The 16,786-nt window shown below is 33.2% G+C and overlaps 1 protein-coding gene across 7 annotated transcripts; it reads right to left on the reverse strand.

The window, feature by feature from the left end:
- Positions 1-239: 239 nt before the first annotated feature.
- Positions 240-6,950, reverse strand: LOC112023616 (monosaccharide-sensing protein 2). Of its 7 annotated transcripts, XM_065773471.1 has the most exons (8): positions 6,531-6,613; positions 6,206-6,321; positions 5,876-6,109; positions 5,449-5,566; positions 4,606-5,166; positions 2,494-3,440; positions 1,376-1,563; positions 240-1,040 (listed from the first exon to the last, which is right to left on the reverse strand). In XM_065773471.1, exons 4-8 carry the CDS (start codon positions 5,525-5,527, stop codon positions 596-598), a joined length of 2,220 nt encoding a protein of 739 aa, XP_065629543.1. In that variant the 5' UTR covers positions 5,528-5,566; positions 5,876-6,109; positions 6,206-6,321; positions 6,531-6,613; the 3' UTR covers positions 240-595. The 7 variants fall into 7 exon arrangements, with proteins under 7 accessions (XP_065629543.1, XP_065629549.1, XP_023911996.1 ...); XM_065773477.1 differs by lacking the exon at positions 6,531-6,613 and having other exon boundaries at positions 6,003-6,109; positions 6,206-6,456; XM_024056228.2 differs by lacking the exons at positions 5,876-6,109; positions 6,206-6,321; positions 6,531-6,613 and adding an exon at positions 6,796-6,950.
- Positions 6,951-16,786: the final 9,836 nt, after the last annotated feature.

Raw genomic sequence — 16,786 nt, forward strand, 5'->3', positions numbered from 1 at the left:
ACCAGAAAGAAAATTTAAACACAAATGGAAAATAGAGAATCCAATATTCCTCAAGAAAGAGGGTACTATCTAGTGCTTGATGGTTGTTAAACTCGGATTCCTAATTACAGGTGATTAGGCCAGGGGGGTTGATGTTCAACAGGTTAAACCCAGATGAGTCACATTTTTTGGAAAGTGTTGCTCCCTTAAATCATTATAACGAAACTAGCTGATTTAAAAAACATGAAAAAAAAAATGCATAAGTTAATCCATATCTGTATCAAATTGATATAATATGTAACTGAAATTTTTAACAGATCCGTAGAGGTCCAAATCATCCAGAGGGGGGGAGTGGGATGAAGTGGTATCACTGTTAGTACATGAAAGACCAGGTTGGCTACCAATGGACATCACACTATATCAGCTATGCTCTTTATTAGAAGTCTCCAATAAATAATCATACTATAAGGCAAAATTTTTTCAACGAGTTTGAATCAGAAGAATACTTTCATGCATAATGCAACCACAACAAGCAAAAATTTCCAAACGGAAGATTGATGACATCTTCAGCAGCTGATACAGCCAAAAAGTGGCTAAATCTGTTGAAAGAATTCAATCACTTGCTCTTCGCAGCAGCAGCTTGGCTAGCACCAACAGCAAACATCTCAGTAATGACCTCGAGGGGCATGCCTTTTGTTTCTGGAACCTTTAAATAGATGAATATCCAGGAGATGACACACACAACAGCGTAAATGCCAAAGATACCACCAAGGCCAATTACTTCAAGCAGTACTGGCAATGTGTAAGTGACTATGATGTCTGAAATCCAGTACACCAGGGCACAAATAGCAATGCAGAGGCCTCGAACTCTTGTAGGGAAGATCTCAGAGCAGAGTATATTAGGAATTGGCCCATAGGCCGTGACAAAGACGCAGAAATAGATCACAACACAAGCGGTTGAGAGTGCTGCATTAACAACAGTGCTTATTGTGACAAGTTGGGAAAATACTAGAATGATGAGCGACACTACCAGCACTGGAATTGTAGTGAGTAATAGCTTCCTGCAGTAACGGGTTTTATTAGTTCTAATCATGAGAGTATAATTCACAAAAGTTACATATGACAATTATCATATGCCTAGAAATGTACCAAGGACGAATATAACAGAACTGAAAGGCAATAAGAAATATGGATGCAAGCAAGTGCAGTTCAGCAAATAAACTGTGTTGTCTCTAACTAGATAGATAAGGCATAAAAAGAGTGTCATTGTCTGTTACTATTTAGGAAAAATATTTAAGCCTGTAAGAAAAAGAGGATCTTGGATTTAATGATTCCCAACATAGTAACAAGTGACAGAGAAAAAATCATAAAATAAAAAGGGAAAAAAATAATTCACCTTCTGCCAGCAGTATCCATGAGCCTCATGCCTAAAACAATACAAGGAAGCATCAACAAGGTTGTGAATGCACTAATAAGGAACGATGCAGACTCTGAACTAAGGCCCAAGTCTGCAAGAAGTACTTCGACACCTGCATCTTCTAGAATTTGAGGAGTGTAGTAGAGAACCCCATTTATTCCAGAAAACTGCACGTGCATATAGAAAAAAACTGAGTTATCACGTAAATCATTATAACTCAATTGACCAAACAGAGAATTTTCATGCAAGGAAAACAAGAAGAAGAATTCCCAAATTTTGAATACAAAATCCAATGAGTTAAAGGCAGCTAAGGAAGAAATGAGAAAAAATAAGGCAAAATGTGAGTAGAACAGCAACTGCATGGATGCCACGGATGAAATGTAGCTGATAACTTTATCACATGAAATAAATGTGACTGTAACCATCATTTCTTCAGAAAGTTTCTGCATAATGATTCTTTAGTTATATCCAAATTGACAAAAATTCAAAGTGGTAAGAGCTCAATGGTTATGGTAGGTTTAAGAATGACTTAGGTCAAATTCTCTGTTCCTTCCAAAGATTTTGTGACTTGAAAAGTGGAAACCACCACTTTAAATTTAAGATACAGGGAAACCCCAATAAGGAAACATGAAAGAGAGGATCATAAAAATAGAAGAAAAAGAATGAAAATTAATTCAAAAGACATGCATGAACTGAATCTGTGCCAACTGGGTCACAGCTTTTACATTGACTTACCAGGAGCAAAAGTAGTAGAGAAATATAAGTTTTTTTTTTTGAAAGGTAGTAGAGAAATATAAGTTAATCAATTAACAAAACAGATATCCAATTACAACCTGCAAAAGACACCTGTATTCCAACCTATCATAAACTGCATGCTTAACTACTGGTTTGAGAGGACCAGCCCAGATTGGGCCTCTCAAGCAGTTAACAAATGGGTAAATCATCATGAAAGAACTGACAAGAGAAAAGAAAGGGTTTCAAAAGAAGAAGCACAAGAAAGAAAACTAGAGTAATCCATTCACATGGATCAGAACAGTGTTAATCAATTAAAGATTAAGTAGAGCAATAAAAATAAATTATATATAAACAAGTACTACCTGCTGAAGTAACTGAATTCCAATTCCGACAAACAATGCACGCTTAACCCCTGGTTGGAGAAGAGCAGCCCAAATTGGTCCTTTTGAAGCAGTTTCAGCTGGGTGGACCATTGCTGGTCCAACTGGATGCTGCTCCATAAGCTCCTTGGTATAAAGAGCAGGCTGGCTTACTAGAGCAGCAGCCTGGATATACTCGCCTTCTGCTGGAACATCTCCACCAGGAAGTGAAACAAGGGACCCACGTCGGGTTCCAGGACCTCCCTCCTGATGCAAATAAATCCTTTTAAATCCTCCTTCCTTCTTTCCATCCTCACCTTCTCTCTCAGTCCATTGCCATGCCAACTGCCAGCCACCACCAATACCTGTACTACTAACTGTTTCCCCTGTTCCTTGCATGAGACTGCTGTGGTGCCTCATGCTCAGTACACTGCCATGGGAAGTAGGGGCGACCATGTCCTTTTCCAAGCTGGTTGTTTGACGAGAGATCAACGGACTATGTAGATTGTCATCAGAGTCTTCCCCAGCAGCCTCTGACATGTAATCCTCACCTTCTCTATGCTGGCTCTCTTCATCCCATCGATCAGTTTTAACCGGTGGCTCTGCAGTGCTGAACATGCTGCCAAAATTAGGAAAAAGCATGCTACGCGTACTTCCTGACTCGGGGAGATTTTCATGGACACTACCAAACAGAGTCACAAGAGGGTCCATGAGTGGCATACTTTGGTTCACCATGCTTCCCTGGCGGGAGGCAAGACCAAGTGAACTCTGTCCAGTGACAGGTTTGGCATCCCATTGGAGGCCTTCTTCAGGTCCGTATAATCTGATTGTGTCTTTATCAGCAGTTGGCTCCTCACCATCAGCAAGTTCATCAGCAGGGCCTATTATGTATTCTTCTATTGATGTTTCGCCCCCAAGTCCAAGACCTTCAACCAGCAGAGCCATCTCACCTGTGGTTCAAAGATGCCTCAGCAAGATCAGTATGATAAATTAGTCACAGACAATTAAATTATATCATAAAGAATGTTTCAGATAGCCCTGAAACTTCTGTTTTCATAGATTTTAATGCAATATGGTGCATAACAAGCAAGGCTCAAATATATATATAAATATATATATATTTTTTTCCTTTAACAGTAAACACAGTAACTGGGATGTTTATATGGAACACAATGTAAGGAGAAAAAGAGGGGGAAAAAAGTTACTCATTTAACAATGGAGGAAAGAGACAACATATTGTGCAAAGGATGACTATCTTCGACATGGTTATCGTACAAGCACATAAGCTCATTTAAGATTGCTTCTTTAGGTCATAGTCAATATCAAACTCTCTTCCATTTAGAAAATAATGATTTTATGCCTTCCAACCATTGGATTTATGGAAAATCTCTCAGAAAGTTCTAGAAGAATGCTGTCCAGAAACAAATTTCTCTGCTGTTTATCTGATAATGCCATAACTTTTGTAACATATCCCAAAAAATTTCCACATTGACCTCAATGATTCCAATATTAACAAACATAAGATATTAAGACAGTCAATTTATAAAATTTAACATATTTTTGACAATCTTGTGCATCTTGAATGTAAGGAGAGCGTTTGAGATATTTATGAATCAGTTGCATGTAAACATTTTTTTAATAAGGATCCTGAGGGACTTCTTTTTTAAGTTACTATTCCTAATTCTGTCACTTTAGATTCAAAATGATAGCATCAAATTCATTATTATGCATCTATTTCTCATCAGCAATCCAAGAAACGTGTCCTCAGAAATTTCTTAAAGTCAAATAGTTAATATCACTCCATAAATACAACTGATGGTAAACAACAATGACCCATTTATAAGAAGCAAACCTTATTTACAAATTCTGAAATCACTAATGTTGAAAGCAATATTTTGGAACTCTTTGAATGCCAACTAAAGAAAATGTATAAAGCCTTTGTTATCTTTAATCGAATGATCAATCTTGCATGAACTAGTTATATGAAAAATAATTTGAGATGATTATGCACACCATTCATGATTCAACATCAGAGTGTAGGCAACCAAGTGGATCCACAAAAGCAAGCAGGGGGGCCTTCAACTACAAATAATTAACTTGCAATAAAGAAAGAACCTGAAACATCTTCTCTGCCACGCAATCTCTGGAGAACCTTTTCCGCCTGAGTCATCTTTCCTTTACTCACAAGCCACCGAGGAGATTCAGGCAAGTAAAATACTGCTAGTAAAAAATATAGGAAAGAGGGAATGGAAAGAATTCCAAGCATCATCCTCCAGCTGGGTGAGGTCGTCAGTGACAACCCAAAAACCATACAATATGATAAAAACATACCACCTGAACCTGTGAATTGTGGAAGAGTATTTAACTGACCCCTTATCTCTGGTGGGGCAGTCTCAGATATATACACTGGGGCAAGAGTAACTGCAAGACCAATTCCAAATCCATCTAAAAGCCTTGCTAGTAATAGGACATAGACGTTGGGTGACCACAACATTACCAAACCACTTATAAAGTAGAGCACTGATGAGACTATAAGCATTGGACGCCGACCAAGCCAATCAGATACAGCTCCTGAGAATGTTGTAATAACTGTGGCTCCAATGAGCGACATAGCCACCACAAGCCCTTCTACAGTAGTTTGCAAATCAAGGTCGTCCGTTATGTAAACAATAGCCCCTTAAGATAAACAATTCAGATATCAGAAGCATACCTTTTCACAGTTAAGCATTTGAATGAGGGCATTCAGCACCAAATGGGGACCAAATTGAAAAGAATACAAAGAAACAGAACAAAATGCAATGTTTGGAGACCATGAAACAAATTCAACTACCATCAATAGTAAATTCCAGTTAAGTTAAATTTCATTGCACACCTAACTCTCAAAACATGAATTAAGGAAGGAAGCTTTCTAGATTCACATTCAAAAAAATATAGAAACCAAATAAATTCAGGAAGTACCAGCGATTGTAGCATTATCCCAGCCTTGCAAAAAGTTACCAATTGCAGCAGCTACAGCCACTAGCACAGCTCCCTTCATCTTTACACCAATGAATCAAATCCCCAATCTAGGACTAACCTGTGACAGATAGAAAAACCCAGATCACATAAATTAAACAACCAACCATTCCCAACACTGAACCAGATCTAATACGCTCATCAGTAACACCTTCTCACGACAAGAGAGCCAATGGGATTGCATTCCCATGTCCCAGAGTCAAGGCCATAAGCAGAGTACACGACAACCATACATTCACTATAAATTTAAAATGCCAGCACACCCACATCCCAAATCAATAGTAACCATTCAATAAAGAACAATAAAGAATAAACTAGAACACCCATCAACATCAACAACACGAAAATTCAGATCAATCTAATTCCTTACCAAATGGGAAATAGGCCAGGCTTAAGAGAGAGAGAGAGAGAGAGAGAGAAATGAAGTGATTTTGGAATACCCCCAAGACTAAGAAGAAAAAGGGGCAATCTGGAAGAAAGAGAGAAAGAGAAGTAACCGTTAAAGAGTACAGCTTTGTGCCACTCTATTCTTTCCCAGTATATAAGGAAAAAATAGATACAAATACCATTAGCTCCGTGAACAAACTGAGTTCTTGAATGGAATCTGTGTATGGGGACAAAAGATATTGCTGTAATAATAGATAGTAAAATATTAATTTCCCAGATGGAGATCAAGTTTCAAGAAGAGGAAGACAAGTACTTAGGCAGCTTTGCTCAACAACCCTTCAAAGTCCTTCCAAGTTCAACTCTTCACTCTCTGACCCACTCCCACTCCAGTGCTGACTCATCAACACTTAACACAAATATCGGGCTCTTCTGGCAAAGACAGATTCAAACTCATTTCCACCTCAGAACTAGAAAAACCTTTGTCCTTTCAGACAACAAAACATTATGAACAAAATTCAAGAATATCTGTAATACTAAAAACGATATATGAATATGCCCAAAAAATAAAAAGTCTATAACTTTTCCATAAGCAAGTTTTTAAACTAAAAATAAATTTTTTTGTTTAGTTCAAAGTTTACCTTTTGAGAGACATAGAGAGAGAAAAAGAAAGTCTTTGTGTGTGTCAGAGTTTGCGACTGGAACCTACTGATCTTTGGCTTCCAAACGGTCTTAACTGATCCAGAGTCACTATAATATATATATATATATATATATTTTTTTTTTTTTGAGAATCACTATATTATAGTTAGTTAGTAAATTTTGTTTCTTTTCTCTATTAACATTTCCCTATTATTATTATTTATCAAAAAAAAAAAAGATTGAAGAAGATGGAAATAATTGTACCTGGTAATGGGTCCGTGACTTGACATTTTGTACGAACTATCAATTTCTGCATTTGCAAATGGCAATACAGACAGTCTCTTTGGCACCGATTTTTGCCTTTTTCTGTAAACCCCGTTTGTCCAATCTTTTTATCAATCAAAATAGAAAAGTCAGATTCGTATTCAAGTATTGCAAAGAATATGAATATTAGTGCTGACAGTAATGAAAGTCCAGGTCCAGCTTGCAAATTATTTGTACTCTCAAACTCGTTTTGTACATCGCTAAGAGACTTGAAAAAAAGAAAAAATTATGAAATTATTTTTGCATGTCAAACGAAAGAATTGCGTGAGTTGTGCACAGTATTTTGAGCCAATTAGAATACTAGTTTTAAAAAGCCGCTATCGTGTTTCGGATTAGATTTTTTGTTATTGTGGCCACGATTTTCCAGATCCTAGAGGTTGGCTTCCACATTTCATTCTGCCCTAGTCCAACCTACGTTTAGAGTACGCATGGGAAAACCGTAAAATTTGTTGCACACACGTCATGCCTTCAACTCACTATTTGAGTTACCTTTGTGTATAAAAGTGTATACAAGTTGTTAGGGAAAAATAACCATTTGCCCATAATTTATAAACTACGTAGCAAAACGTCTTTGTTTTGAAATTTTTAGCAAAATGCTACTATTTTTAAAACTCGATTTTAACAAAATTGAATTTTATGTAAAACTTGAGATCTTCAGAATCAAGTTCTATATATATTTTTAAAGTGGAACAATTAAATTTTCAAAAAACTTTAAGTGGTAAAATATGTATAGAATTTGACATTGCTAATGTTGAGTTACATTCTTTAACTCGATTTTAAGAGTTTAAAAAACAGAAATATTTTGCTAAATAATTTCAAAATATGGACATTTTACTGCATAATTTGTAAATTAAGGACAAATGTCAATTTTTCCGAAGTTGGTATATGTAACTAACACTACCACATGCAAATAAACTTATTCCAAACAATCTTATGGACTATAGTCAAGAAAAATGTTTTTGGTCAGAAATATAAATAGAAGGGTTTGGAATTATGTATAGTGACAGATCATATTATCTAAGTTATGCACTTGTCAACTACTTTCCTCTCTTTTTTTCTTCGTTTTGTCGGTCATCCTGGTTTGTCACGCTAGTTTTAGATAGTGGTATACAACCTTTAATTATTGTGTTAGAAAAATCCAATTACACCGGTACATAATGGCAATTCTCTCTAAGTTGAGTCACTATACATTCACTAGGTGATTTTGACAATTTTTATTCGTAGATAGTGTTCAAAGAATGTGAGGTATATCATTCACTTTCAAAATAATATCTAATTTAAGCACGCTCATTGACTAAAAAGATTTATCCAATCAAGGACTTGGCTGGCTCAACTAATTGATGGAATTCATATACTAGTTCAAACCAAAATACTAGTCTCCAATATACTATAATTAGAAACCAAAAATTGAAAATGTAATATTTAAGAGTTTTTTATTAATAGAAATTTGTAACACTTACCAAAAGAGTAAGGAAGAAATCTTAAATCATATCCATGCTCACAAAAATTTGATGGAAGTCCCACGATATATATGTTTGTTTATGTTATAAAATTTGTTAAATAAAAAATATTAGAAGAAAAATACACTTTGCCCATCTGATAAATGAAGAGTTAGATTTTCTAATTTAAGAGCAATCGCACCTTGCATAACCCAAGGTCTGTCTTGCTAACATTCCTCATACTTTGTTAAAACAATATTGTGATTGGTATATAATAAAACTGATGATCTCAAATATTCATCTCCTTGCAAAAGTTATTGCCATTCATGCCACCTTTGTCTCCTTTTCCGCATGATCATTCATCATTTGCCATGATTAATTTTTTTTCTTTTTACCAAAAGCTGCAACTACTCTTCTCCTTCATTCCTGATTATCACTACTAATCTAGTCTCATTTTGATGCTTGATTAACACACTGTGCATGTTTATTTTATACATACCTCTTGGTGGATATGTCCACTTCACGTCTTTGCCTAATTTAACCATCTTATGCTTTGTAATCACTTGTTTGAACCAAGGGAGTCAATACCGTACCGGAGGCTGTACCGGTTTGCCCAGCGGTACGGTATATTTCGGATACCGGTCAATACCGGTGTACCGTTTCGGGTTTACCGCTATTTTTTATTTTTTTAATTATATTTTTATATATATGTATGTGTGTGTATATATATTATAATAAATATAAAAGTTTACCATAAAACATTTCCTCAATTCAAAACTAATTATTTTACTTTTACAGCCTGTTTGGATGGAGGGGAGTGGAGGAGAGTAGAATAAAGTAGGCTAAAAATAAGCTACTTTTGAGTTAAATTTACTCTACTCTCCCCCCCCCCCTTTCCTCAATCCAAACGGACCATTAATGTCATTCATCGATCAAAACAATAATTTTTCTTTCCTAATTGTCAAAGGATGTCTACTTCCAACTTATAAGGTACTAGGTATTATATTTATCTTTGATCTCAAAAAGGTAATAGGTATATATTATACTCATGCATCATTTAGATAGAGAATTAGAAATGGTAAACAAGTAATGTTATGGACATAATCTTTTTTTATGTCTGTTGATATGGTTTGGTAACTGGAATAACATCACTTTCATTTGAGTCTAATTGTTATCAATTCTATTATGCACCAATTATAACTAAACATGTATCTTTGTGAGATACTAATGGAGCATGAGCTTAATTTATTATGTAAAGTATATCCAAGAGTTCAAACCAAGGAAGTCGATACCGTACCGGTTGCATATCGGTATCGAAATATTAATGTTTCGTACCGATTTAAATACCGGCCGTACCGGCCATGTACCGGCCATACCAGCTAATTTCGGGCAATACCGGCCGGTACCGGGCGTACTGGCCGGTACAGAAAAAAGTTTTTTTTTTTTTTTTTTTTTGTAATTTTTGAATTTTTGTTAGGGTAAAATGATAACTTATTTGCATTAACTTATTAGTATTATTTGTTTTCTTAGTATGCAATAGTAACTTTTGAGCTTTCTATTTTTTATATTGTGCATGTGTGTGTTTTTTTTTTCTTTTAATTGATACTAAAGTCTAAAATTATAAATAATTAGTTTTGAATTGAGGAAATGTTTTATGGTAAACTTTTATATTTATTATAATATATATACACACACNACTTGTATCATATTTTTATTTACTAATAACCACTCACCACATTAACAGTTTATAAAAGAGTTTGTGACTTTAGCATTTTCTTCTTTTTAAAGGCCAAATTTAAAATCTAAAACAAAATAAACAAACCCAAAAAAATTACCCAACAACAAAAATTACCAATAGTAAAGCTAAAAACAATTAACTTCAGTCAACTAATTTTACCAAGAACAAACAACCTAACCCTTTAAAAAATTTAAAACAAAATAATTTTGTTCATACCTAGATGCACACATAAAAAACACAAATAAATAAATAAAAACCATTAGCTATTAAGCAACAGAGCCGGAAGTTAGAGTTGCCACACACAACTAACAACAAAGCTACCCTTAATTTCAAGTTTTGGCTTCGTTCTTGCTCCACAAATATCAATACTTGTAGAGTGTGAGGAATAAGGATCAGAGTTTAAATTTCTACTTTCTAAGAATGAGTTTCACATATATATATATATAGGAAGAATTTCTATTTTGTAAAAAAAAAAAAAAAAAGAAAAAAAAAAAAGGGTTACTCAATTGATGTAGCCTACCTTTTCGTATCTTTATGGAAAAGTCATAAGCTCGTCCTGGTACAAAATTAATTGTTAATAATTAACGAGCTACACCTATCACCTGCAATTGCAAAGGTGTCCGTATTTAGTTTATAGTATTAGCATGTGAGAAAGTCAGAAAGAAACGTGCCACATGAAGATAGGGCCATGGTTTTGACAATCTTGGATTTTAGTGTTTCTTGCATTGACCATTATCTGGAAACGCACACACACTCCAGTCCAGTCCCAATGGTTCACGTAGAGAAATCGAAGAACCTTTTTTACACACACCCCCACGTTGCACCAACATTTAATTAGCTAATGGTCTCTCTCTTTGCAATACCACCTTTGACAGGTAGTTCTTATACTTCCCGTAGAGGGTAAAGCATTTCAGTTTCTATTTTCTACATTCTTTTTTATAAAAGTAAAAAAAATAATACAATTGTACTCATATTTAAGAGAGAGAAGAGAAAGTCGGCAAGACTGTAATTGTATAAGTCAATGAAAAAATCTTAGATGGCAAATTATCACGGGCAAATAAAAAAATAATGTTAATAAAAAATTTAAAATTTAATCTCTACTTATACTAAAAATTAATTGGTACCTTGGTTTAATGATAAAAAACATTAATCAAGTATCATAAGTTAAAACTCTTTTTATAAAAAAAATCTTAAAGTTTATGAAAAAATTGTGAACGTAGAATTACTCGTGACTTATCTTCTATTCATTAATAACAAAGAAAAAAAAAGTAGGTCATCGTTTACTATTCAGTGGTTTCTTTAACAATATACATCTTTATAATGATAGAGAGATATCCCAAACGTGGGTATTATACTTCGAACTTTCAATTAATGTTGCCTAATTCTTACTAAAAACGAATCGTACTTTCTACTAATTGATAGTTTTCTTATATTATACTTGCCCAAAAAAGTGTTCATGTATTATCAAAATCGTCGAATTAACTACAATGTAAAAGATCTGAAGATGATTGTGATTTATGAAATTCTTAAGAGTGAAGATTATTCATTCCTAGTCTATTCCTAGAAATATATCTGATCGACTTCATATTATTCCTAGAAATATTTCATTGTGAAAAAGGTGCTAACAAAACTCAAAATGTGACAAACATATTCAACTAGTAGAGAAGAGCCACTTGACGTGGCAAATCTCCACAGTGATTGAGTTGAGTTCTCACCAGTCATGAATGCTCCAAGCATGTAATAAAACATGTAAGATGTATGAAGGCTTTATTATCACAATCGATTTTTATATGGTCGTGAACTTTTTTAATTTCTTCTTTTTACAATATTATATATATATATATATATATTTATAGCATAAACAATTAGATCAGAAAGATGTATCAACTCTTTTTCTTACCTTTTCCAAACTATACTTTGTTTAGCCATAATCTTTTTTACTTTTCACTTTCAATCCATAGCTGCATCCTCTTTATATTATTTGTATATATAATTTATGAATCTAGGATTATGAATTTGTTATTGTATGCTGACTAGGAATGGCAACAGGTCGGGTTCGGGCCGAGTTTTTTCATGCCTAGACCCGACCCGCGGGTCTTTCTTAGAAACCCAGACCCGGCCCGTTTATTAAACGTTTTTTTCTTAAAAGGTAGGCTACATCAATTGAGTAACCCTTTTTTTTTTTTCTTTTTTTTTTTTTTTTTACAAAATAGAAATTCTTCCTATATATATATATATGTGAAACTCATTCTTAGAAAGTAGAAATTTAAACTCTGATCCTTATTCCTCACACTCTACAAGTATTGATATTTGTGGAGCAAGAACGAAGCCAAAACTTGAAATTAAGGGTAGCTTTGTTGTTAGTTGTGTGTGGCAACTCTAACTTCCGGCTCTGTTGCTTAATAGCTAATGGTTTTTATTTATTTATTTGTGTTTTTTATGTGTGCATCTAGGTATGAACAAAATTATTTTGTTTTAAATTTTTTAAAGGGTTAGGTTGTTTGTTCTTGGTAAAATTAGTTGACTGAAGTTAATTGTTTTTAGCTTTACTATTGGTAATTTTTGTTGTTGGGTAATTTTTTTGGGTTTGTTTATTTTGTTTTAGATTTTAAATTTGGCCTTTAAAAAGAAGAAAATGCTAAAGTCACAAACTCTTTTATAAACTGTTAATGTGGTGAGTGGTTATTAGTAAATAAAAATATGATACAAGTGATGGGTCCAAATACAAACTAATATGAATTTACTACCTCAACAGTTTGCAAAAATATTGTAGAAAAGTTTGTGACTATAGTAGTACTCTTAAATGAATCAATGATATTTTTAAGGGGGGCAAAGTGTAATTTTATATAACAAAGTTGCTAAAATTAGTACATATATATATATATATATTAAAAATTAGGGGGGCCATTGCCCCTCTAGTCTAAGTATCTCTCTATCCTTGTTGTAGAGTGATTATCGCGTTAAGGGTGCACAGTGGTAATTGAGGACTTTAAAAACCAAAAGAAAAGAAGAAAAGAGTAATATTACGTCAACAATATTTTCACAATAATTTTTACAATAAAATTAAGGCAACTAATTATTATTGGTTCTAATATAAAATTATCACTTAAATTACTTTTTTTGTGTATTATTAACAATTTATTACATATGATTTGTGATGAAATTATTGTTGATGTGGCATTTCTCAAGATAAGGAAATAGGGAATGAAGTTATAGCAGTATCATCATGAATCTGACATTTTTGAAACAACTTAGGCAGGAGCCTAATGGTCCATCATTGACAAATCACAGCTCATTGTCATTGAAATGCAGTTACGCAACCATCGCCGCTGCCTCATTCATTTGCAATTACGTGTTGTATGTAATATGCTCTAAGCCTCTAATATCCGTTAGAGAGATAGAGACATATGAAAATTACACTTCTTATTACTATCATGGTTTGGAGGGGACATATCGGTACTAAAATTTATGTGATTGTGTTGTATGCACTTAATGTGTAAGCCAGAAGAGACGTGAAAAACACTTCTTTCTAATGTGGGGTATGTTTTCAGTTAGCTCAACTAATCGTTAAATAAAGGATTTGGATTTGAATTTCGCTTATATAAAAAGAAACCTATTAATATTTTAGCTTGATAAAAAAAAGTAATTATTATGAAATCAATCCCAAAAGTTTTAAATGCTATTTATCTATAAAAGTTAAAAATATATATATAATAAGACATCTCTTTTATAATATGATTTAGATTAAATTACAAATCACATTCTCTAATTTTGACTTGTTATCAATTGCGTCTACAAAGTGGTGTTTTTGTTTTAATATATTAAATTTTAAATTCCAGTCCTTTACCTTTCACTTATTTTCAATATAGGCGTAGCCCCTTCTTCCAAATCCATCCAAACTGCGCCATTAGACCCCTCCAAAATGACATATTTAAGTTTTTCAAAGTTTTAAAATCAAAAAATCTATGAAACTAATAAGAATAATTAATTTACTGAAAATAACACTAAAAAAATTAGCTACAATCGGCAGGGGCTAAATGTTGGCCAACATTTAGCAGTACCGGGCATGGATAGAAATGGATGTGTGTACCCCAATGCATATGCATTGTGCAGTGGCTGAGTTAGAAAATAAGGATTGCTTCATACATTTTAGAAAACCTAACTTAATGCCTGTGAAAGATCATTGTTGATGCTTTATATCAGATCAACACAAAGGATTAGATCCTGTACTAGTAGATGTGGGACTAGATCAATGCATATCACAGGCTATGTGCAAGACATTTATGTGTGTGTGTGTGCACATGCGCGGGGGTGGATTATCTTATAAGACAGTCTCATAAGACATCTCCCTCATATCATATTAGAGTCCCTATTTGAAGCATATATGAAAGAGATGGCAATAGCAAGCAAGCCTACTTATGATGATCTAAGAAAAAACCCTCTAGTGGGCTAGGTATGCATTCCCACATTACTCCAAGTGTGACATGCTTCTAAATAACCTTTGTAGGACTTTTTAACTCTGAGATTGTGGGTGCAAGAAACAAGCCAAGCCAATGCTCATAATGCTTGAAACCATGAAAAGATACCTCAGTGACTAAAATTCAAAAGAATGTGATGCAATAGAAAGGCATCAAGGCCATATTTGTTTGTCCAATGATCCAGCTTAAATTGGAGAAAGTAGGAAGCAGAGCAAGGATTCAAAATTTACTTCGTTAGATGGGACAAGGTTTTGAGGTAAACAGTTGGGGGTGGCAATGTGTGGTAGATTTTAAGAAGTATTTGTCATGCTCTTGTAATAAATGGAATTTAAATGCGATACTTTATAAGCATGCTATTTATTCAATATATAGCAAGGAAAATTGCGGTTAAATAAAGGTCTGAAATCCACAGAAAAAATAATAGTTCATATAATAAAAAATTAAAATAAGAAGAATAATCATATGCATGTAGATCTCATCTAACAAATGAATGTGAATTTTGATTTATTTTCTACGAAATAATTCACGGGATAACTTTGCTAGAATCAAATCTATTTTGTGAATGACCAAATTTCAAATCATATGATCATGCTTTCAAAGAAGCATTGGATTCATGTTTAATGATACTATATGTGACATTCATAACCTAATCAAGTATATAATCATGACTTTCTCAAAAAAAAAAAAAAATATATATATATATATATATAATCATGACGTAAATAATCAATTGTTTTTTAGAAACGCACACAAGAGAAGAGAGGGAATAATCCAAATATTATAACATCGAAGGAAAACACATTGAATAGGTGGGAATTCGTCTTGATTTGCCTAGTAAAAAAGTAGGGCTTTGGAGATCAGATTCGAAGAGGATACCTTTGGGCTATGCAATATCAGTAGTGTAATATATATATATATATATATATAATTTTTTATGAAAAGTAGTGTAATAACTGATTTAGATCTGAAGAATTTTGTGGGGTTTAACTTTAGGCACAAAGTAAAGTCATTATCTTGAAATCGCCTCAAGGTGATATTGAGACATAGCGTCGAAGCTATTTCGTTGACTAATTTTCTCAACGTAAACAAATAGAGAAAATGAGTTGATTCAAATCATGGGAATAACAAAAAATAATAAAGAAAGACCAAAAATACTATTAATAGAAATAATAAAAAAGACATGTGTTAATTAAAGATGTAATAAAAATTATGATTTTGAATATAATAGAATAATGGAAAAAAAATAAATGTGAGCGATCTTGATTGATTATTAAGAATCCGTAACATCAAAATTTTGGGACAATGGCTTGGTTTTTGTCTCAATTTCACCTTGGGACAATGACTTGGTTGTTGTCTTAAGTCTTAACTTTAAATGGTTGATATGCACAGGAAATGCTTTAAACATGATTCTTCCGCTACAAAAATTTTATAGATGAAACTCTTTTAATAAGTGGTTTATAAATCATATTTTTAAGGAGGCTAATTTTGTTACCCGTAATATTGTCAAATGGGCTATTTTGTTTGTCATCTGTACGTGACTTTTGCCTAAAGTCATTGGATGAAGAATGGTTTGAATTATTCCATTTGTAATTGGTTTCATTTTTTCTTTTTTCGTTTCCAATGAAATATTTATATCCCAAAAAAAAAAAAAAAAAAGGTTAATGCATATTGTTGCCTTGGAAAGAGCTGCGGTTGAAATTTAAACAGATTTATCCTAGTAATTGGTTTGGCTCATCTTAGAAGCTTAGAATTGAATTAATTTTTTTTATTAAAGTCACAGAATGGATGAACACATGGTCAAATTAGAAAATTGGAGCATTATACTTGACTTTTCACTCTAACAACCTTTTTTTTTTAATGGGAGATTTACTCTAACTCTCTAACAACTTCATTTAATAAATCATATTACTATATAATAAGAGTTGGGCTTAGAACAAGGGCGGCTCCAAGACCAACCCAGGGGGTTCAAATGAACCCCCTGACCTGATCCCAAAATATATATATATATATATATATTTATATATTTACTCCTACAATAAAAATTTGAACACCCTAACTATAATTTTTTTGTTAAACTCAATTGAAATAAGTTTGAACATGATCCTTAATTTTTCTCTATGTTTGATTTGTATTTTTCTTAGTTTTTCTCTATGTCTCATCAAGTATTTTGATAAGTGCTCTACACATTTCCAAGTCCATGAAATCTTTTACTATTTACTCCAATTCTAAGAGAGTGATTGCATGCACATTTAAAAAAACCATACACTTCAAAAGCA

Source organism: Quercus suber, unplaced genomic scaffold, assembly GCF_002906115.3.
Source record: "Quercus suber isolate HL8 unplaced genomic scaffold, Cork oak 2.0 scaffold_6, whole genome shotgun sequence".
Classification (NCBI taxonomy): Eukaryota; Viridiplantae; Streptophyta; class Magnoliopsida; order Fagales; family Fagaceae; genus Quercus; species Quercus suber.

Bases quoted from the DNA above. Each gene is read 5' to 3' on its own strand.
- LOC112023616 (XM_024056228.2), bottom strand. From the start codon at position 5,527: ATGAAGGGAGCTGTGCTAGTGGCTGTAGCTGCTGCAATTGGTAACTTT. The intron at 3,441-4,605 runs GTTCTTTCTTTA...TTTGAACCACAG, and splicing joins TGGCAGAGAAGATGTTTCAG to GTGAGATGGCTCTGCTGGTT. The intron at 1,041-1,375 runs GTGAATTATTTT...CCGTTACTGCAG, and splicing joins ATGGATACTGCTGGCAGAAG to GAAGCTATTACTCACTACAA.